At 35.7% G+C, this 23,860-nt stretch overlaps 1 protein-coding gene across 5 annotated transcripts in view; it reads right to left on the minus strand.

Moving 5' to 3' along the window:
* The window catches only part of KIF16B (kinesin family member 16B), a 142,292-nt gene that overhangs the window by 55,894 nt on the left and 62,538 nt on the right, over positions 1-23,860 (minus strand). For 3 of the 5 annotated variants that reach the window (XM_074817247.1, XM_074817246.1, XM_074817251.1), the window contains exons 13-20: positions 20,725-20,844; positions 20,097-20,148; positions 18,757-18,894; positions 14,269-14,351; positions 13,957-14,045; positions 6,511-6,543; positions 6,099-6,152; positions 3,176-4,531 (exon numbers count right to left, since the gene is read on the minus strand). In XM_074817247.1, coding sequence (XP_074673348.1) covers positions 3,176-4,531; positions 6,099-6,152; positions 6,511-6,543; positions 13,957-14,045; positions 14,269-14,351; positions 18,757-18,894; positions 20,097-20,148; positions 20,725-20,844 — 1,925 coding nt within the window. The remainder of the gene's footprint in view (positions 1-3,175; positions 4,532-6,098; positions 6,153-6,510; positions 6,544-13,956; positions 14,046-14,268; positions 14,352-18,756; positions 18,895-20,096; positions 20,149-20,724; positions 20,845-23,860) is intronic. The other 2 variants (XM_074817250.1, XM_074817248.1) reach the window with 1 other exon arrangement.

Raw genomic sequence — 23,860 nt, forward strand, 5'->3', positions numbered from 1 at the left:
AATAAGATTTAACCTATCTATTAGGATCACTTGAATAAACTTTCCTCATTACAGAACTCCATCAATGACTTCAGTTATTAGCTTCCAGTGTGAAGTAAATTAATAAATGGGGGGGGGGGGGGGGGGGGGGGGGGGGGGGGGGGCAATTAAAAACTCAAAATCAGCAGTAGACCAAAAAAACAAAGACAACCTAAACCAATGATGTGGTAAAACATATCTGTAAGAAAAATCTTTAAATTGTGTACTACACATATAAATCTTAGTTTCCAGTCATACCCTTGGTCTGAATATATGTTTTTAAGAATTTACTTAGAAAATAAAACATCTAGTATTTATTTTATATATGCCTAATAAATCATCTTTTGAAATGGAAACCTCCTCACTTTAACAAATAAATTTCAGACACCAACCAGATTTATGCACAGAATAGAATATGTAAAATTGGATACTGTATTTTTGACTGAAAATGCCCAAGGCACCTAGTATGAAATAAGAAGCACTTCTTGCAATATTTATCACTTAGTCAAATTAAACTATAATATAACAAAGTCATCTGCAGAATACACTTGTCACTTGTAATGTAGCTGAGATTAGATTAGTAACACAGTAATAACCTTCCCCATTTCCATTACAACTTTTGTCTCTAAAGGTAATTGTTTTTCTAGAGGTTACTTGAAAATTAAAGAATAAAAGAAGTTCCTGTAAAAGCAGGGGAAATTATGCAGAGTTGGGATTCTAGCACTTATCCTACAATTGCATGTATCTAAATTGAAGTACAATGCTACAACTACTTTATTCTGTCCTGGAGGTTAAAACAGAAAACTAAAGAGATGACGAACGCTGAAGCTTAGGCTGGAGTAAAGCCGGCTGAATTGTTACTTTATTTTTAGAGTACTTTTTGCAGCACTGCCAGAAGCCATCAGTTTCTTTTGATTAGCAGCAAAACAATCTTGCGTCCTGAGGGAAAGTGGATGGGAGATAGCTGATGGATATAGGAGAGCGTTTGCATCTATGGAAAATCAATTTAACCACAAAAATCAGAATTGCGTTAAAGAATAAAGCCTATCTCTTGATTTGTAAACATCCTACTATCAAAAGTCATCACTTCCTATAGCTATAAACTTATCCAGCTGTGTGATGCATCCACCAGTAAGTACACTAAACTGCACCTTGCCACTTGTGAGCAATACATCCCGTTGTCTCAAAGATGACTCTGAAGCTGCTTTATGTTCATTCTATTGCCACAAACCTCTGGCAGTAAAGATAAAACATGTATACATTATTCCAGTATAAGTTAACTTCAAATTATCATTTTGGGGGTCATCCCTGTAGGTAAAAGAATTTGAGCTAAAATATTATTCAAAGTGGAAAAAACATTTTATCCTGTTATGATGGACTTACACTCACAGACCATTTCAAATGAACATTGCATTTAAACGTTTTCAGAGTTAATACTTATCTGAACCAGAGCACATCATCACATAATGGTATAAACAGTAAGAAACATATACAATTCATATGCTTACTACAGTGCCCAACACACTGTGTACTGTGAACTGTAAACTCAAACACGAAAGCAATAAATAGCCTGAAACATTTAACATATTATCAAGTATCTTAAGATTTTATTCTGCTTTAACATTCATAAAAACATTCTGAATTGAATTATTCAGGCCCCTGGGCAATTCACTGAAAGACTTCAAAGTTTTATTATTTAGTTTGTGCAAGAGAACTTTAAAGTAAACAAGAAAAAAAAAAAGAGACCTTTTCACTTCCTTGGTATCTTTTCCAAACCTCAGTCTTCTAGCTGACAACATATTTTTTCATTTATCACACAACCCAGCAATCTCTTGAGGGCTAAGTTGTCTATTTTTGTGGAACCTCCAGTTGTTTATAGCTGACTTTACTCAAGCAAGATGCTTAGTGTAGAAAACAAGATTTTTGTGTTCAAGACAATTATGAAAAATAATAGCAATATCCTTAACAAAATGATAAAATCAGTATTAAAACTGATTGTCTAAAATCCACACAATGTGGCTCTAAATGTTGAAAAAGTGACCTTTACACAGGATACAGAAAGGAACTACTCTCTTCTTATAATGATTTAAAAGGAAGAGGATACAGAAGAGCTCTTGAATTTGGCTATAGGCAAGGGGTTTTTTTTGGTTGTTTTTCTAATCAAGCACCTGTTTGAAGAATTTATGAAAGAAGAGTCAGATAATCAGTGGAATATTAAAAAACAAATGACAAATGCTACCTCAAGAAAAACCACATCGTTGTTTCACCAATAATGACAGATTTATAAAGCTCTAGTATCAGTGAATCAGACAATACATTTAAAAGTGGCAATTCTGCCTTTCTTCCATTCTGCATGGGTTAAATGCATTAATCCCAGTGCATTTTTGCTCAGACAAAAAACAAACCAGAAGATTTCTTCCTCTTCCACATAGGAAGACCTTCCTTATCTGAATACCTTTTCTCCCCTACTTAGGCTGAATGATATGCTACTAGATACCATGTGTAGAAGTGATGACATTGCTTCTGTACCCAAAAGGGGTTGTCATCACATAGGGCTGTATTAAAGCCTCTGTATATTTTCAAATAAGCTTAAAAATCACCACCAAATTTTACATGGCTATATGGCTACTCTATTTTATTTAGCCCTGACACTAATAACAAAAAATTAAACATTACACCTGTTTACTTTGAATACCAGAAGCGTTCAGTACATCATCAGTTGAGACACACAGTTGGCAGCCTCCTATAACTATCAGTCTCCAAATCTTGAACAACCATTTAGCTTGCTACTAATAAAGAAAAACTATTGATGTATAAAATTTTGTAAGAGAAAAAATTTGTTAGATGGTACATGGTTTTCTAAGGGTAGAACATAAGGTTGGCTGAGATTTCTAAATAGGTAAAATAATTTATTTAAGTACTGTGATGGTTAATGCAAATACTATACTGCTGAGGATGAGGTAAGTAGCCAAACACAACAGAAATTAATGAGTGAGCAAGAATCCTTTAAAAAGCAATAGAGTCTCAATTCTGGGTAAACTACTTGAAATTCAACAAACTTTGGGACACAGAACAAATCTTTCTCAAAATCCAAGGTATAAAATGATTAATTTTTTTGTGGATAGGTTCTATAAATTGAAGCTACTATTACACTTACCGTTCTCGGTCTTGTTCAAGGGCTTTTTGCTCCGCTTCTAGACTAGCCTGCAGACCTGCCTGTTCACTGCAGCTGTTGTTCAAGATGGCAAGCTTCTGCTTCTGCTCTTCAATTTCAAAGTCTATCGTCGAACGACGTTGCAAAGCAGAGTGCCTCCTTTCTAACTTAGCAACAGCTTGCTCCAGCGCCTCTCTCTGCTGTTTTTCCCTTGATTCAAGGATTTCTTTTTCCTTCTTCCGAACCTTTTCTTCCTGACGAGCTACATTGGCTGTGAATTCAAAGGTTTCTTGAAGCTGCTGCAGCTGATTTGTGCTAGCTCTGTACTGGGCAAGCTGCTCTTCTTTTTCTTCTATTTCTTTCTCTATTTGATAGAGAGTATTATCTAACCCTAGCAAGCCCCTATCAAGGACTTCAGAAGCTCTTTGTTTCTCTTCCAGCAGAGCTGGCAAATGATTATTCTTCAGGTATCCAAGCTGGCGTACTTTAGATTGGAGCCTGTACTCTGCAGGCTTTATCCTGTCAACTTCTTCAGCCTTGAGTACGGCATCCACAAAGTTTTCATCATCCCTCTTGAGATTTAAATGTTCTTCATGTGCAAATTTTAAGTGTTCCAGAGCTATATTTTCATCTGCTATTTCCTTTTCTAGGTGATTCATTTGTTGAACTAAATCTTTTTCCAAAATAGTCAACTGTTCCAGTTGTTTCCTTTTAAACTCTACAAAATCATGCTGTGCTTTTTCTAACTCTTCAGAGTTTTCATCACCTTCAGATCGGGCTTCCTTGACTTTCAAAAGAGATTCTCTAATATCTTCAAGATCTCTTTTCTCTTCTTCAACTCTTTGTACATCCCCTCTCTTCAGGAGCTCTATCATGACCTGCTTCTCTCGAAGCTGTTCTTCTAGATGAGCAACCAGCATCACCTGCTCCCTTTCTTGTTCTTCAAGTCTCTTTTTTTCTGATTCCAGCTTAATATACTGTTCATCTTTTTCCTTTTTAAGTCTTTCTAGTTCACGGAAAATCTGCATTTTCTCTGCTTTTTCATTATGATTAAGTTCTTGTAGTCGCTGCAACTCCTCTTTGACCCGGGCAAAAATTTCTTCCTGTTGCTTTTCCTTTTGAAGCTCTATCTCCTGTTGTTCCCGTAATCTCTCTTCTTCAAATTTTTCTTTTTCAGCCAGCAAATCCTTTAACCTGCTCTCAATGTGAACACTTCTCCGTTTCAGACTCTCTTCCTGTTTCCGGATTTGCAGTTGTACTATTTCTGTTTCTTTGCGCTGTGACTCTACTTCTTGCTGCATTCTTACAAGTTCTGCTTTGTCAGATCTTTGTTTTTCTTCCATCTCTTCTATTTGTTTCCTACAGTGAAATATTTACATGTAATATTTCAAACTTTTTTTACCAAAAGACAACATATTCCTTATAAGTTAAAAAGGTTGGACAAGGATTTTGCAGTATATATAATTTTTTTTTTAATAGTTTTGTTTTGTCACAAGTTAAGATCTTACATTGCTTGGAAGTGACTCAATGCACGACAAATGCTAGAGATTCATATAGTCTATTTCAACATTAAAAGTTGTGGATATACGAAGTTATAGGAAGACATGTTATATAGCACTTATGTTAGCAGAAAATTAGACTGTATTAGTTCTGTCAAATCCAATAAAAGTATTGATAGAACACATCCATGTACACAGTGAAGAACAAATACATATATTTTTATATATACACACATTTTCATATACACAAACTTGCATAAAAGGACTTGATTAGAAATTTGCCTCACCAAATTTAAGCCAACAGATGAATTAAAACAATGTCTTCTCCTCAGGTTAACCCAACTAAATTATTGATAAACAGGATTATAAAATTAGGAACAGACAGAGAGAGAAATTACTTTAAAACAAATTACTGTCGTGTGCAATCTCTCTTTTAAAGGTTTTAGTGCATTCCAAATGAGGACAGACTGAGACTTGAAGGTCATTATTATGCCCATAATACAGTCACCTGAATACACGTGGAGACAACCTGCACGTCAGTTGGTTATTTTGTGAGAAGTTAAAGTGAAATAAATTAAAGCACAAGCAAAGCAACTTCAGCACAAACTGAATTTAAATCCTATCAACATAACAAAAGGATAAATATCAGTGGCTCTATTACATCACTTTCTGAATAACATCTTCTAATGCTTCAGAGTTTCAGGTTTTTTCTGAGTTTACTTAACTTAGTCCAACTATGTAAACAGCTCTTTCAAAACGGAGCAAGCAGTCCAAAGCTCAGATGGCAGAGAGTGTCTTTCAGCTTATGCATCTAATCAATGCTGTGATATGCAACAAGGTGAGAGCTATTACTTCTAAAATCTTAGCGGGTATGATGAGCCAGAACAGCCAGCTCAGTTTGTCAGCTGACAACAATACTCTCCTTTTGTACTTCAAACTGATTTCAAAATAATGTTCTGATAATTATGATTGGTTTGCCCGTACCAGCACTACAGTTTTATTTAAGAGGAGGAGTTTATAGCATGAGTTTTTCCAATCAAGATTCAATCCAAAGGCAACTAAGCCATAAAAAAGATCTGAACAAAGAATGCAATTTGCCATCTTAAAATAACACCATGAAAATTAAGAGTGAGAAGAATATATTATATTTGCATAATCTATCCTCCTCATAACTTTGTGTTTGGTATTTTCTTTGCTAAAGATCACAGCTATAAATTCAGCTTGTCTACTAATCAATATGAATGAACTGTTCAAGAAAATAACCAAAATCTTCATAGACGACAAAACAAAACTATTTATACCAGGATCCTCTGCTTGCTGATTAACACCATGACGCCAAATTAGTGACTTAAATGAGTCTACAACATGTGTGTGTGTATATATATATATATACACACACCCACAAAGACCACAGAGAACACTGTTACCTTTTGCTTTCTAATTTTTCAAGTTCCTCTCGTTGTTGTCTCTCAAATTCTAACCTGATGTAAAAAAACAAGAAAAAGAACACAGTAAAAAGGTTATTATTTCCTGAATATCACAAAAAATAGGAAGCTATGATGCAATTCAGTGTGTGTTTAGAAGATTATAACAATGGTACAATCCAAAATCTTTTTAAAACTACTTTCTAGAATAACAGAAAATATTTCCTTTATTAGGGTTACAAATGAGATATCATGCTGCTGACATGAGTACAACAGAAAAGTAAATTAATTTCTGGGAGAAAAAAAAATGTTTAAAAAGTAAAGTTAAACAAGACAGGTAAGTGATTAGCATAGCTTTTGTAAGTTAACTACATGTGGACATGGCAATCAATACATAGAAATTGAATTTCTCTACCTTAGACAGATCGGTCCTTTTACAGGGAAAAGACTGCCATGGGAGGCAGGGGGAAACAGAGCAATCAGTTAAGAAAGGAATTGATAGAAAAAACATATTAGCGGTACAGAATATTTTAAAGTCAACAACAGTTTGTTTTATTAGTCATTAAATTGGTTAGATTCATAGAACATTTGTCACATTACAACTCGAAAGTAGAATTTAAATAATTATTCTTTCTGAACACATTTTTCAAATGCCAGTGACAGTTAAATTGATGCTGCTCTTTCTATGGTTTATTAACTTGGCCACTTCTGAGAAGGGTAAGAGCTATGAAACCACGTTATGGCACACTTGTTTTTCTTCCTTTTCCTCACAAGAAAAAAACTCAAACTTTACTATGATGTAATCACTGGGGTTGAAAAACCTGAAATACCTGCAAAGTGCAACATTCAAGCACAGAACACAATTCAAACCCATTTATCCAAAATCTTTTCAGATTTTAATGTATTTAGTTTGATAAGGTTCTGAAAAATGATGGGAGAGTATTTTATGTCAGTTTTAATACCAGCTCTTATTACAGTTGTAAAGAAGTCTTTCTCTTATTTTAATTTCCTTTGAAAGATTTATGATTTTCTAAGGAAATTTTTCAAAATAAATATTAAAAAAGCACAGAGAACCTATATACAGACTGAAATATCCAACCAAATATACAAATACCCAGTTATTTCAGGCTTGCTACAGCTTCAGGAGTTTGCAGGTTTAGTGAGAGAGTCCATAAATGCTGAAAAAATGCAAGACTGTACCACAAGTTAACTTCAAATCTTTGATGAACTGCAGTTTAAGATGTCATTACTACAATTATGCAGACAGGTTTTTTAAAAGTAAAGTATTTTTAATATTTCTCTCTAAAAATCATACAAATGCCTACAACAAAAAGGAACTGCCCCTGGAAACATACAAAAAATACACCAATAATCTATATTTATAAAGCAATTTAAATGAACTTTGATTCCTAGATGCTCAAGAATCATCTTTCCAACCACTGCGATACTGGAGAAAGAGTAGTTTAACAAATTCTATTTCTCCCTATTTCTCAGAAATTCATTTTCAAAAAATACCTTCTACAATTCCTAAGAGATGAGCAAATGTAGGTGTTTGGGGTTTTTTTATACACAACTCCAGACATTTGGACCTTTCACGTTAAGTGTCTCACCAAGAGTCTCTTCACATTTGCATTAAGACTATGGCTAGGATGGGCACTCTCTCAACATTACAGCACAAGGAGAGATGGTAACAACTTAGTATTTTTAATTCAATCACAATTTCCGTAGCAGCAATGCAAAATCCACAAAGTGTTGAAAGAGAACAAAAAGCAATCTTAAGGGACCTTCAGAATGCAAAAGCTTCATTCAATGGTTACAATGTGCTTTGGGTTATTCCCTCCCCTCTTCTTTTAAGCTGTACCTCAAAAGCCCTCACTTTGGCTATGGTCTACCTCTAGAATTCAGAGCTGTTAGTTATCACTTCTTACTTAGGGCTTGGCTGACAGATGCCACCATACTAAACATTACTTCAGTCCAAAATAATACAGACCCTGGGGAATATAGCTCTGGTTTGTGGAAATGCAGATATCGGTCGGGTGCTGTCAGATGTAGACCATCTTTGCTTAGACAGCCGGCAAAGATATTTACAAGTATTCCCATGCTTGGTTAAGCCATAAGGAAGCAAAACATTTCAGATCAGCTAACATAATGTGCAAAACCCAGACCAAAAATCTTTTAATATTTTGACTGTCCTATAAAATACATAGTTTGGCAAGCATATTTTGTATAAGCATAAAAAAGCTAACTAGCTTTTAATTGAGATCTGATACAAGAAAAATGAGCCATCCCAACAATCAGCCTGATATAAAAAACAGGTCAGTGGTAAAAACTCCGTGATTTTCTCTTTGAAGAAGTGTCTCTAATACCTTCAACAGTGGTGTCATGACAATCAGATTTATCTTACACTGAAACGAAGTTGGTGGTGCTCAACAGGTTGTTCAGGAAAGAGAAATGAACTGTGCAGAAGTGGTTCTTTTGTCAGTGAAAATGGCTGTTACCCATAGCCAAATATGGATCATCATCAACACCCCAATCAGCAGCTTCCAAACACTACACCTAGCTGTTTTTAAAATGCACGTTTCATGCATTTTAAACAAATAAATACTCCTATGAAGAGAAAAGCTAACGCAGCCTGGTGTTTTGCTGCTACATAGATTCAGTGGTGCCTAAGAAGGTCTGAGCTCCTCTAAAGGCTCTCCTACCATGGGGCTATTCACAACATCTCTATTCTCTATCAAAGGTGCTCATGCTGCAGCCTTTATTCCTGCAGGGGTAATAATGATGCCTGTCTTACTTAGCTGGCTTCCTATTTTCTCAATATATTTAGGAATTCACCACTTTTGAGTCCATTACCTCTGCAATATTTGAAGCAAACTGGTTATGGACTTAAAATTATTTCAGGACAGGAGAGAATCTGGGGAGTCAGGACAGGCAGTCAATTATTGCAGAAACCTTGTTTCTTTAAGAAGTTATTAAAAAAAAAAAAAAAATCTCAGCATCACCAAAAAAATCACTGCTAGTTTTACAAAGCACAGATGCAAGACTGATGTTTTCCGGTTTAGTTTATCCGTAATAAAAATCTTTTTCATATAACCTCTATTCCCTTTATTAATGTGAGCACTACTGTGAATAGAAAAAAATATTAGCTTGAAATTAAAAAGAAAGAAATGTACAGATATTAAAGACTAGAATCCACTCTTTCTTCTTTTGTACATCTACCACAAAGGAACTTAATCTGATCAGTGTTGAATTAAATAGACACCATTTTCCTGGAAAACGTGGCATATCTAGTGATAAGAGCAGTGTAGATAAGCTGCAAAGAAAGGAAGTCAGTTCTACTAGCACAGTACTACAATAGCTTAACTTACAAGCACAAAAGTGCTATCCGGTACTACATCTGTTAGGAAAGACCGAGTACTGGCAGAACTACAAAGATGTTACAATGCCATTCAGTAGCCCAATTTATGAGATTTAAATTAACAAACAAAACCAAACCAAAACAAAAACCCCACGCTAAATCCATGACAACACCAAGGTTTCTCATGACTGGTTTTAGAGTTACAGTATAATGTAGCTTACAAAAGGTCTACAAATGAAATCTTCAGCATAAATCTATGTTCAAAATTCTATTTTATTCAAAGCTTATTATCTGAAGCAGTGTTGCATGACACCAGATTTAAGACAAAGACTGGGAACAAGCAGAGCAAAGAATTTTGCATGTTAAGCCAAAATTTTATGCAACTATCTCCACATATGGGAAATCAATAGCCAAACAAAAAAACATACACACACACCCCAAAAGCCACCCATCTGAAAACACAATTAAAGATAACACTGATTTTCACATGACAAAGCTACAGATACAGTAAGCAAGATCCATCATTTATTTGCTTTCGTAACAACTGAAGGCAATACCCCACAGGCTCTTCTGCCATTGATTGCTGAAGATGTTACATCTTACAAGCTGTTTATTGCAACCTACAGAAATTGCAAATTTAGCTAACAGCCTTTAGGTTATCAATACTGAAACTGGAAGAAAGGGTGGTCTTCAAAGTGCTAAATTAACAGCAGGCAGAATGCTACAGCAGTTAGCTACAGAAGTCACACACGAAAACCCAGGGGGCCAACTAATGAATCTAGATCTACACTGCAGGTAGGTAGTATACCATTATGTTATGAGAAACTGGTACTACAATCTATTGTAGTAAAGGGTCATACCAAAGGACTTGGGGTCTGCTTTATTCAAAATGTATTCTTTTCTTTAACTTGCATGTATTCCAGCCACCTGTCCCCCTTAAAGTAATATTTTCTGCAGAATTACCTCTTTGGGACAAGCTCACCACATGATCAGAAAAAAAAAAAAAACAAACCAGTGCTGTCACAAAGAGGACATGGAAAGAAAACAGTGTTAGCATCAACATAAATAATTGTCATGCCCTAGCCTAAGCTGAAAAGCTGCTGTTGCCAAATTGCTGTCCATAAAAATGCATCAATTATGCTTTCTTCTACTGATTTGTAAGACCAGGGCTCAGTTAAAATGCAGTGCAAACTTCAAAGTCTAACTTCTCTTTACAGCAGTCATAAAAGCAGTAAAAACAGTCATGTTTGAGGTTTGTGAGGTTTTTTTTTGGGTTATGTTTTCTTGGGTTTTTTAAATCACTGATCTATTAGGACAACACCCACCCCTCTGCACTGTGTGGACAATGTGTATTATTCAGTATGGCATCTATTGTTTTAAACATAGTTACAGCAACTAAAGATAGGGGTAAGAGTTTAAATTATGAATATGCAACCATTGGGACCAGATTTTAATCTTCATCAATGATGCAGACGGTGGGATTGAGTGCACCCTCAGCAAACTTGCAGACAACACCAAGCTGAGTGGTGGGGTTGACACGCCTGAGGGACAGGATGCCATACAGAGGGACCTGGACAAGCTCAAGAGGTGGGCCCGTGTGAACCTCATGAGGTTCAACAAGGCCAAGTGCAAGGTCCTGCACATGGGTCAGGGCAACCCCCGGTATCATTACAGGCTGGGGGTTGAAGGGATTGAGACCAGCCCTGCTGAGAAGGACTTGGGGGTACTGGTGGATGGAAAGCTGGACATGAGCCAACAATGTGTGCTCACAGCCCAGAAAGACAAGTGTATCGTGGGCTGCATCAAGAGAAGTGTGGCCAGCAGGTCAAGGGAGGGGATTCTCCCCTTCTACTCCACACTGGTGAGACTATCTGGAGCGCACTGCATCCAGCTCTGGAGCCCTCAGCATGGGAAAGACATGGACCTGTTGGAGTGGATCCAGAAGAGGGCCACAAAAATGATCAGAGGGATGGAACACCTCTCCCACAAGGACAGGCTGAAAGAGTTGAGTTATTCAGCCTGGAGAAGAGAAGGCTTTGAGAAGACCTTCTTGCAGCCTTTCAGTAATTAAAGGGGCCTTTTAAGAAAGATGGGGACAGACTTTTTAGCAGGGAGGCCTGTAGTGAAAAGACAAGGGATAATGGTTTTAAAAGAGGGTAGATTTAGACTAGATAGAAGGAAGAAATATTTTACAATGAGGGTGATGAAACACTGGCACAGGTTGCCCAGAGAGGTGGTAGATGCCCCATCCCTGGTATCATTCAAGGTCAGGCTGGCCGGGGCACTAAGTAACCTGATCTAGTTGAAGATATGCTCATTGCAAGGGGGTTGAACTAGTTTATCTTTAAAGGTCCCTTCCAACCAAAACTATTCTACAATTCTATGATTCATGAGCTTCTTTGCTTAGAAAAACATATGTACATAACAGTGACTATGGAACAACATCAGATAGGGTTTATTGCTCACAAACAAGTGACAGTCATGTAGACCTGCATTACTCCTGTAATGTGAGTCTTAAGCATAATCCCTTCTTGTGTTTACAAATTAAGCAGAATAAAATATCTATTCCTGCAAGTCAGTTCACAAAGATTAATTGAATACAGACTAGCAGGAGAATATTGATAATTAACCCTCTGCTCATAGTTTACAGTCTAATAAAACACAGTCATGGAAGTGTTCAGGAATATGAAGAGTATTTCACCTAATCTTATCCTCAATTTCAACAGCAACAGTGCTCTCAGTCACACCCAAGAAAGGAAAATAAAAGTTACAAGAAGTGTTAGATGGGAAAAGTGGCAGCGTTTCTAAAAATTACTGCATACATTGATAAATTAATTATATTATTCATACTGTTCAATTTCCAGGAAAGCAAGGCAAGATGTTTGAAGAATTGATAAGGAAAAAAGAAGCAATATTCCACAAAACACATCAGGGAAAAATAAGAATTTTCTGCAATCTACTCCCATCAGAGACAATCAAGTAACTCTCCAGATTTTCTCTTTTCCCCTGTAACTGTTATTTAAAAAAAAAAAAAAAAAAAAAATCCTCTCTCTAAGACATGATTTGGCATTATCTGAACAGTATGAACTACTTGGGCAGGGAAATCATTCTTAATCCCACCTTCAGCTGGGACTTGCCCATGCCATTATATTTTGCTGCAAATCTGAAAGACTGAAAGTGAGGCAATGATGAAACAATCTGTTCTACTCTATGCTGACTGTAAAGTCAAGGTCAGCACTGTGCAGTATAATGCAATTATTCATAACCCTATTGTAGCAGAGTAACGTTATTAGTCTGGGAAAAGCCCATGGTTGCTGATCAATAACCAGAGGCAACAAACAACAGCCAGAAACTTTCCCCAGCCCACAGAAAATATAATACTAGCAACTGTCACTAGAAGTTTTTAGATCAAACTATTTGAAAAGCTAAAGAAATAGAAAAATATACATGTACTTTTTTGATCTTCTCTTTCATCTCTGTCTGAAAAAAAGATGTAATTTATCAGCAACTAGCTCACTATCTTGAGATCTCTGTAGGTAGCTCAGCAGCAAGAGTAACAGTCACATGTGAAGCAGTGTTATTACACATACTCGCTGTATTTAAGACATTGTTTAACTTGAAGTTATTATTACCTGTCCAATATTCCTAAATTCTAAAGGATGAAGAGCAACCCCACAGTAAAACTCAGGAATAAAGCTGCACTATCCAAGCCTATAATTCAATTTATGGTCAATTTTTCAAAAGCACGTAGGTGGTTAAAGTGCCTCATCTCACACTCAAAACACAGGCACTAGCTATTGAAAAAAAATTAGAACAAAACACCATCAATTCTCTGAAAGTCACTTTAAGAACACTGATAAAAACATTAAAAACAGCTTCTCTACAATAAGCAGTCTATGTCATTGTAACTGTATAATAAAACTGTTTTCCACATCCTAGCTTGGTCACCTACTAAGAGGTATATAGTGAGAACAAACGACATTCATTTCCCAGCCTTTTTATGCTTGTATTGGTATTATATGAACTCAAGAAATCTTAATTTTCAGTTTACAATGCATTTTTCTCAGGAAAAATAGTTAACTTGTAATTCTGAAGAAAGTATAAGCATAAAACTTGCCATGTCATTATTGTGTTGAACTGCCTTGTTTATAATGCAAATGTTGTCTCCCAGATTTCAGGTACTACAACTTTCTCTTGTGTTAGATCTATCCATGTGGCTGTTCAGTGATACAGTTACACTTCTTGCATTTGAGTAGAGAAATCCCAGGAAAAAGAAAGTTTTAAGCAGGATGAAAGCTCCTCAGTGTCCCCTTCACCCCATTTTCTAGCATGCACTAGTTCAGATAACATTTCTGAAAAGTTCTGGCTTCATTCAGAAGCCCATTATTTAACAAGCATAACCTGAGAAATAAATATTTTCTGTTACTGACATTTGGAACATTCAAACCAGCTAAATTAAAGAACGGTTGGAATTTTAACAACCGCATTTTAGAATATACTCACCCTGGATTATAAAGCATAACTGCTGACAGGTTTTCACAAGATTTTGAAAGATCTGTCATAGACAAGCTGAAGGAAGACAGCAGTCCACTCTAACAACAGACCATTAAAAAAAAAAGTATTAGACAAACACTGATGTGCTCACAAACTCTTACTTTGTTTCACTTGATGAAATATTAACTAAGGTATGTGAAGCAAATAAAAAAAGAACTATTCTACAACAATCAAGATACATGAAAGAAAATATATCAAGATATATGTAATTACAAAAGCCATGAAAAGGTTTAAATTTCCCAAACACTTATTTAATCTCACCTTTCTTTTCTCCCTTAGCTTAGCAGCTTCTTTGGGGTGGTTAAAGCGAAACATATTGGTTCTTCCAAGTAATATAACAGCACCTGATGAGAAAAACACACACCATTCACTGACAACATTTTGCACCTGAAAATGCCATGGAATTTTTTCAGACACACAGTATGTAAGCAATGACTTCCATTAAGCAAGAACAAAATGAAAATGCATTTTGACAATTCAAGTGTATAACGATGCTATGTTAACCGATGTATATAGTTTTTTCCTTTCTCTTCCTACTTTAAAAAAAAAAGCCCCACACATGTTCACACACACACAAAAGTCAATCCTGTTCATACAGTTCAGTTAAAGATTAAATATAGGTAGAGGAAGCAGTGGAAGCAGATGCCCCAATTTGACTATACGCTCTTCAACACTAGTACTTTAGAGGCTACCAGAAGGTATGAAATGCAATGGGAACATCCATAAATGTGACTAAGAACAAACTGTTATCCATCCACTACTTGATTCCAGTCATGTTTGAATCCACCTGCACTGAAAGCTCCAGATGTCATAACCTATACTCTCACCTTTTTCTTCTTTATCTAGAAAAACACATAAGTTTATCATCACTCAAAACAGGATTATTAGACTTTTATACCCAAGAGGGAAGAACCATGAATAATTCATATTGCTCAATGCACATCCATTACTGTATTTAATCAGTTAAGGTACAGGTCACAAATAATATAATTCCGGGCAATTCTTATATTTTAAAGATAATGGCACCAAAATGAAAACTTTCCTACTACAAAGTATACTGTCAGTGATGGGTCACTGCTGTCACAACATGGAAGTCTTCCAAGTTCACCACCACAGAATCAATTGTTTATCTGTTGGTCAGCGTGAGGCATTTTTAAAAAGAAAAAAGACGCCGTTACACTCACATTACAAAAAATCTGCACCTAGACTGTTTTCTACAAACAAATTCTTATCATCTGAGAATGAAATGCTGTCCTTAATAAGGAATGCTCCTCTTAAAATTAGCTTATTTAGGAATATCAACCCAAATAAGGCCATCCAGTCTTGGCAAATAAATGGCAAAAACCACTACATTCACAACATTGCTTCTCACCATCTATTCAATGCCTCAATTTTGGACCACAGGAACTCTTTACCTCAGTCTAATCTTAAAAGAGTTACCTTTCATAAATCTGTATGTAGGTTTGTACTGCAAAGTCACTTTGATACCACCTCTGTAATTTATGTGATGCTGCAGGCTGACCTTTCCTTCGGGAAGTGCACTGGGCATACGTTTTATGTAAGCACATTAAAAGTGGTCCATGATGGTCATGACTGCTGCAGTGAAAGGGCTAAAACTGTTTCATATGCTTACCATTGTCCCAAACATTTACCTGTTCCACTCTTGCTGACTGACTGAAGGGGGATTTTGTGACAGTGAGGACTTCTATGAAATTCCTTCAGTTACTTTCAAATTAAGATAAAAACAATTAATGGTAACCATTTTTACCACATTACTAGGTGGAAGCAACTTAAATAAATGGCTTAAAATTTGAGAATGTATATACATATAGATATGTGTTTCCAACTTCACAAATTTAAAAGCCAACAGGAGGGGCTTAACAACAAGCATGTGACAGTCAAACCCAGGTGACTGATCATATGAACAAATCCTAGATTTCTCTCTTAGTGCTTCTCTGAATGCTACAGTCATGAGCACAGAAGGAGATGTGTCATAAATCTGGATGGGAGGAAGGAGAAGGGATACGTGCATGTCACATGCTGCACAGTCATGGAAGTATTTAGTACACCAATACGGCCAATGTACAGATTAGAAGGGGAACTACAACGCCCTCGCTTCTCTCATTACGTCCCTCTTTTTTATCCAAGCATGTCACAGGCATAATTACTTCATGATGCCACTTCTTGCACTATAGAACCTCTATGCATTTTTTAATTTTTGCATTATTCTATTATTAAGGAAAATCTCTACAATCTTAATTCCCACTTGACAGAACTTAGATAAGCATCAACAGCAAAGCCTCTTTAGGAAAAGAAGTCTGGACAAAACCATACAGTCAAATGTTTCCTAAGCACCAGGTTAGACTTGTCCATTGTAGTACAATGCAGCTCCCTATCAGAATGCAAGTGTGCAAAATGCAGTGTAAATGTCGTCATGGAAACATAATTGGATTGGCTATCGGGTTTGCTTTTCATTTATTAACTGTAAGCAACAATTGTTATTCTCCTTTAATGTTAAATAGCAAAGGAAAAAGGTTTGTCAAATACAGTGATAGTACTAAAACCAACAAAAACTAAGCAAAAGAAATCTTTATCATTTGTGGAGCTCTGACCTCATAATTTAACTGGTTGACTCCAATACATAAATGACTACAGAGCATAGGGAAAAAAAAAATTAAGAATGTCTGCTGAGTGTCATCAAGTATCTCTGACCTACACAAAGCAGTATTTTGGAACTATGCAGAAAAATGTATCTATAATTAAGATCTTGCCAACTTCTAAAAGTCACTTTTTTATTTTTAAAAGGTTTTTTTTAATTAACGAGCTATAAAAAACAAGCAGTGGGAGGTTACATTAAGTACAGAAGGGTTGACAATTTGGCCTAAAACCAGAAAAGTTGGTTTCTAGTTGAGCATAAGTTTAAGGTAAAGGGCAAATTCTAATTATGAGTATTAATTCAGTTACCTCTAGATATCCTACCATATGTTCTTAAGAATAAAAAATATTGTAGTAAGCTGTGTTTACACAAAAAGGCCACATTAGCCAGAATTCACAAATGCTGGAAGTAATCTGAAGAAGGAAATGGTAATTAATTAGTACGCCTTTTTGTTTTTTTTAAACTCCATGACAGTCTAAAAATTTAACACATTTTCAAATGAACAGTTATTAATGATGAACGGAAGCATTTAAATATATCAGCAGTTAATCAGCATTACCTAAAGTGGATATTTAAGGAGGCTGGCACTTCATGCTGTGAGACTAAATGCTAACACAGCTAGGATACACGGATTGTACATGAGTCGTTAAACTAGTTATTTCATCAGCTTTGCCCACGTGATGTCACAGCTGACATCTTTCTCTCAGACTCAGTCTAGTCAGACAAGCTATAGGTGAGCTTATGCAGCTGTTTTTCACAATTTAGGAACTCAAAGGAACCCTTCCTCCTTGAGTTACAAATTTCTTTAGACAGACAGAAATATGGGAGGAAAAAAAGTCATGTTTCCACTATTCACAGTACAAAAATCAAGTTGTTGTGTACGCCTGGAAGAGGGAAATAGCATCCAAACTCCTACTTTCTTCTGAGGCACATCAAAACTTTACTGCCTTTGAAATGCAGTAGGATAAAACAAAGATGTGTCACTGCAACTCAATTCTTATTGTTTAGAGTGTTATCTGCCATTAATGTCAATGTTTCTGTTGCTAACAATTTATCAGTGGGATTTACCCAAATAGAAGACAAAGGGGGCTGGGCTTTCTTTTTTTTTCTCCAGTATCTGTAACAAAACCAAGCACATACTCCTCTTGTTTTGCATGAAGAAATAGACACTTTACAAAAGCAATGTCCCCTCTCTACCTCAAAACTCCTTACTTTCTGAAAGCAGACTTTTGAAGCACTTGTTTCAGTCCAGAAAAAGATGCAAGACTTTCCTTGTTCAACACTGCATTCTTCCTTTGTTAGAATAAGTTTACTCTGAAAACTTCTTTCAGGGAATGTAAAGTGAGAGATTGTTTTTCAGCAGCTGAGCTGCATCACAGCCCCACTGCTAAACAGGTCTTCAGCTCACTGCTAAATGGGAAGATATTCTGGGTGCTCCTGGAAGATAAAACATTCTGAACCTTGCTGCAGCACTCACCAGTTTACTGCTTAGCCAGTCCTTTCCAGGCCTACACAATACACTTTTGTTGCCAGCTGTCCCGGCTGCTTTTTCATTTTCAGATTTTAAAGCTTTTATATTATAATTATAATTCTCTAAACTTCCTCCATACGGCTTAGCCTCCCCCTTTTTGTCATTTCCCTACAGCTGCAGTGAACAAATACTCCAGCTGAATCTTGAATACAAGAGGATTTTGTAGGACCGGCCTGAGGCTCAGGGAGGGGGACAGGGGTGTTTCTGACATTGTTTTAGTCCTATAGAGACCAATATTCCTTTTCTCAATATTGCAATCACCGAAGCAATCTAGCATGGAGTTTACTTTATGTATAAACATTGAACGAAATCAAAGGGTAAATCATACTTGAGATTATGAAGTGGCTTAAATTAGTAAAGAATTCTCTTTTCACCACATGGCAATTCTTTGACAGAACAAAAACTCTGTGGCTCTCCTGATGGTTTTGGGCTGTAGTTGAGAAGACATGGAATTAAAATAATTAAACAATAACCCCTTTATATACACACAGATTTTTTTCAGCGCTGTTGCCGGAAAGAAACAAAAATGCTGTATCAAAAATTGCGCTGTGCAGGATAATACCTTGATTAAGGTGTGTGGCCTCTGTAATCTGAATGCCATTCACAGAACACTGTGCTCCGTTCAGTGGTATTAGATTCACAGTACCATTGAGATTTTCAAAGATGCAATGTTCACTTTCCAAATCAAGGCCATGAAGAACTAAATACAAAGAAATAAAATAACATAATTAGTCTCTTAACTAGTAAGATTAGTATACTGATATCAATTTATTAAGGACATATCGCACTACATATTTGAGAGTATCTTTTCTCTTTGTTCTCAACAATGTGGGTTTTTTCCCTCCTTCATCACACGTCTTAAATGTTGACGCTGTTTATTGATTCATTGTTGTGAAAAGAGAAGTGTGTTGGGTTGCTTGGGTTTCTTTGGTGTAACGTTCCTTCCCCTTAGCACCAGATTAGTAAATGTTTCTTTCCTTCTGATAGCAAACAGGAAAGTAAAATTTACGTATTAGTAGAGACAAGGGTTTTTTGACCAGTTACTGGTAAATAATGAAAGCTTCTTGACCTTCAAGTAACCATGCTTAAATCTGAAGACAGTCTACAATCACAGATTATATCCTAACAAGGATGGCTGGAACAAGGTTCTTATGTTCTATTACATTCAGGTCTTTTATCAATCAGTTATGCTACTTTCTGTCTCTTCTTCAATTAATGTATTATCCTCTCTACTAGTATTGTTTAATACCACAAAGCAATGCAAGTTTGCTAGTTTCATGAAATTCATATAGAAATTTTAATCCAGGCATCTTTTGACTCACAAAATTATACCAAACTAAAGTTATTTGACTCTCAGTCTCTCACCTGAGAATTAAAGGGTGCAGTTTATTTAATGAAACTGCATTCAGGCAACATATGTGACACAGTAGTCCAGCTCTGGTAGTTAGTTGCTTTCATAAGAAGTGAATAAGAAAATCAGTATAAGAAGCTCACTTATTTTTTACCAACTTCCAGAATTTTCTTCAACTCAAATCTAAAGTCCAAAGACTACTTTATGTATAACAATATAACAACATTGTCATTATACAAAGGTTAAGAGAATGACAGTGCAGTAATTGTGACAGGTGCTGTATGAAAAAGGATGTTGGTTTTTTTTTTACATGATACTATTTCAAAAGAAACAAGAAGCAAACTAGTAACAAGTATGTGAATATGAATAAATTTTAAGCCCACAAGCTATTCTTGAAGCAAATCCCACATAATTCAGCTCTCATATATGCAATAACATACAGACAAGTAACTGAAAAAGGGAAAAAAAATTATGAAGCTTAGTTCACATATTACGATGTTAGAAGGAAAAACAACTGAAGAAAGAATGTAAAAAAATGCCAAATTCCATACCAATATCCTGTTCTGTCACAGCATCTTCCCTGCCAACATATGTTTGGCCCTCCTAATTAAGAGAGAAACACATTATTTTCAGTTGAAATCTCCCTTCCTCCCCTACAAAGATATGTTATCCTTCCACTTTCTCAGAGAAAGCCAAATAAAATACATGTTTAAGCATATGTAAAAAAAAGTATCAGGTAGCATTTTTAGAATGCTGTCACGGTCATTATTATACAATATTATTAGCAAATTCAAGTTTCAGCTGTCCTGTGCAGAATCATCTCTGTAGTTTTGAGGCAATTAATCTAGACTTGGATTTCAAGTCAAGCTTTACAATGAGATGAATGAAAAAATATACATGGGTAGGAATATTTAACATCTATCTCTGGTTAACCAGTTGACCCTCAGGATAAACCTAAACAGAAAATTAACAGATATTTTAATAGAATCAATTGCAACCTCTTAAGAGCTTTTCTTGTGCTAGTGGAGAAATGTAATGAGCTTTTCTTACTATGGTGAAGGAATGTAATAAGCACTATATTTAGACAGCAAATTAATACTACAATTTGTCTACTGAAAAAAAAAAAAAAAAAAAATCACAAGGCATATCAAGGCTATAGAAGCACAGATGTGTATTTACCTTCAAGTGGTACAAGATGATACCAGTACTGAGCAGATCATCGTCAATGCCAATGAGATGAGGCAGTTCAGAATCTAACACAACACCTATCCCTTCCTTCCTCAGAGCCAAGGTTTGCTCCTGTAAAGGACAAAAGTCTGTTTATTGGGATATGGAGGAAATACTGCTCTTCCTTCTGTTTCTCAACCAAGTTTAATGTAACTTATTCTCTGTAATATCAGCCAAAAAAAGCGTTTTTTTTAATGTGGGGTTTTTTTTGTTTTTTTTGGGTTTTTTTTTTTTACGTTTTCAATGCCAACTGTTGTATTTCTATTGAGCGTTCCAAGCTTGCTGTTCAGGAAATCTGTGAAGGTGTTATTTGAAAGAAACCAGACAAACAGCTGAATTATACCAGATAAGAAAGATCAATCAAGAGCATAACAAAACAATGCTGTCTAAAAGCAAGTTACATACCACCTTGCATAAAGGTATGGAGAATTTAAAGCTCCTCAGAATTCAGCACAGTTAAGGAATAGAAAACTAAAAACTCTTTGGCAATCCTTTAAATAAGTTGAACCTTGAATAAAAACCCCAGACATCTGAAAACTCTGTAAGTTTAAGCAGTTAAAACATCATCCAATGTAAGGGAAGCACTGACAGCAGTAAATAATTGTAGAAAATGTTTGCAGCATATAATTCCAATTCTTCAAAATTCCTTTGGGCCGCATTGTACAGCCACCTGTAGAACGAAACATCATTCATCAGGACTACAAATGGGACACTTCAACCTTCAATAAAGTATCATGCAATGTAGTACTGATCAGACAGTCTATGCAATAAATAAGAAATTAATTATAGCTTTGAAATAAGTTTTAGTATTTAAGAAGTTTATTTTTCAAGCTGAAACCAAATCCTACCGGCTTCTAGGCCTGGAATATAACAGCGACCAAGACTGAACATGTACACCCATCACCTTTCAAAATAAATGTATTTTTCCACCTAAAACAGCTAAGCCCTTATAAGCCAAGGAAGACTGACAACCCAGGAAGGAGAGGCAACAGCAGCAAGTATCACTTCTGTGTATTATAAGGCATACACTTTTCTCCTGGTGCTAGTAAACCCAGAAAATAGGTTTTCTGACAGAGCATGACTACTCCTTTGCCAAATGAGCAGTATGCCTTCTCCAGAGCCAACCAAGGTACTACACTTTGTAAGAAAAAACAGATAGATTGTTATATGTATTTTCCCAAGTACAGTGACTTGACAATCTGAAAGAAGAAAACAGATACAATATCTCAGTTCCCTGCACAGTACGAAATATTGTCAATATTGATACTGTTTAAAAAATTCAAAGTATGGATACACCTGGGCAAGACAAGATGATGACACAACATACAAAAGACACTCCAAAACAAAACCAGGAAATCCCACTGTGGTCATGGATGAATTAAAAAGTTCTCCAGCATTCAGAAAGAAAGCAAGCAGACGTGATTCATGTTGCCCTGCAGCTCTCTGACATTCAAAATGCACCCAACTATTCCCTGATATTATAAAAGTGTCACCTCATAAAACCAAAAACTACAGCTTAAATCATTGTTCAAGTGAAAAAGTAATTTCAGTCAAAAATACCTATCACATATTAAATATTTATTGAGTAGCATCTACTGTTATTCATAATTTATAATGTTCCCCTATGACGAGGTTGAAGACTTAAAACAGAGGGCTGGTGGCCGTTTACACAACTGCTGGCACCTTCAGCCCAATGGAACTGATAAAATATTAAGAGCTGAACATTTTTTCCCCAGCATAACAAAGCATTTGCCAACATCCCTGACTGAGATAAGAATAGACATCCCAGGAGGCAAAGAAATTATCACTGGGTGAGAAAAACATCTCACAAATAATTAAGAATAAAGAAAAAAAAAGTTATTCTTCATTTTCCAGTCTTTTAATATTTAACACATTTTTACTACATTCAGAAATAAAACATGTATAACTGTGAGTTAAAATAGATGTGTTGCTTATTTATTCAGATCTAGAATTAAAAGAACACTAATTGAGTTTCTAAACCCTTATTTTGTAAATGACTACCATTCACACACAGAATGTATCCTGTTGATAGAAGCATTATAATAAATGCAGCGGACAGTAGCTGTGATTAACTATAATACTTTTTTTTTTTTTTAACACTTGCTGTAAATTAGCTTTTATCTTCAGATACAAATTGCTATATATCCTGGATGTTATTCAGGTATCTGGAATAACTGCTAAACTTTAATTGTTTGGCTTAAAATTTAATTCCAGATTCAAAAGCTTCTGCTAGGATGCCTCCAAATGCCAAACTGTGCTCTTCTGCCCCAAACCAAAAATCACAAAAACCTCATCAACAATAGATCTTTATTACTCTGTTCTCCCACAGTGAGACAAAGAGAAGAAAAAGGCCAGAAAGAAATAGCCAAATTGCCCCTCTTTCATCCTTGACAGCATAAGAAGAATGTTCCTAAAGGAGAACAGGCGTCTTTTGAAATAAATTGAAGGTCTGTAAGCTATTATAAGGCAGAGAAATGATTAAGTTTAATCCATTTTTTGATTCACTTTCATTTGTGCAACACAGTTTTAAGAAGCAGTGAATCCATAGTCAAATGACAAGAGCAGGAAAGGTCACTGTCCCTCTTAAAGCAATACCAATTCAGAAAATTTATGAAAACCTCAAGGTACACTAAGAAAGCTGAACGTACCACATGCATCTTAGCTTGAATTATCCTTGAACAGAAAAGTGTACACATACTCCCTCAGTATTTAAGATGCGTTCATAAACTGTGGAAAATAAAGCAAGCCAAGTATTATCCACAAAGGAGCACTCCAGTTAATATAAACGGCTACTGTGTGAGGAGAAAAAAAGGTTTTGTTCTTTAGAAGCAGCTAGATCAAATGGACTCATTTGACGAGTAGAAACTCAGAAAATAATTCTGAGTCAGTACACAAGAAAACACTTCCTTGAGTCAAAGTTAAAATAAGAGGATAATATTGTATATTTAAATGATAGGCTCTTTTAATTCAGCTCTGACTCAGCGGTCAGAAATATCCTGATATAGTAAACTCATTAACACTTCTGTGACAGATATAAAAGCTATTGTGAAATCTCATCCCTTCTGCA

This window comes from Strix aluco, chromosome 3 (assembly GCF_031877795.1).
Source record: "Strix aluco isolate bStrAlu1 chromosome 3, bStrAlu1.hap1, whole genome shotgun sequence".
Taxonomy (NCBI): Eukaryota; Metazoa; Chordata; class Aves; order Strigiformes; family Strigidae; genus Strix; species Strix aluco.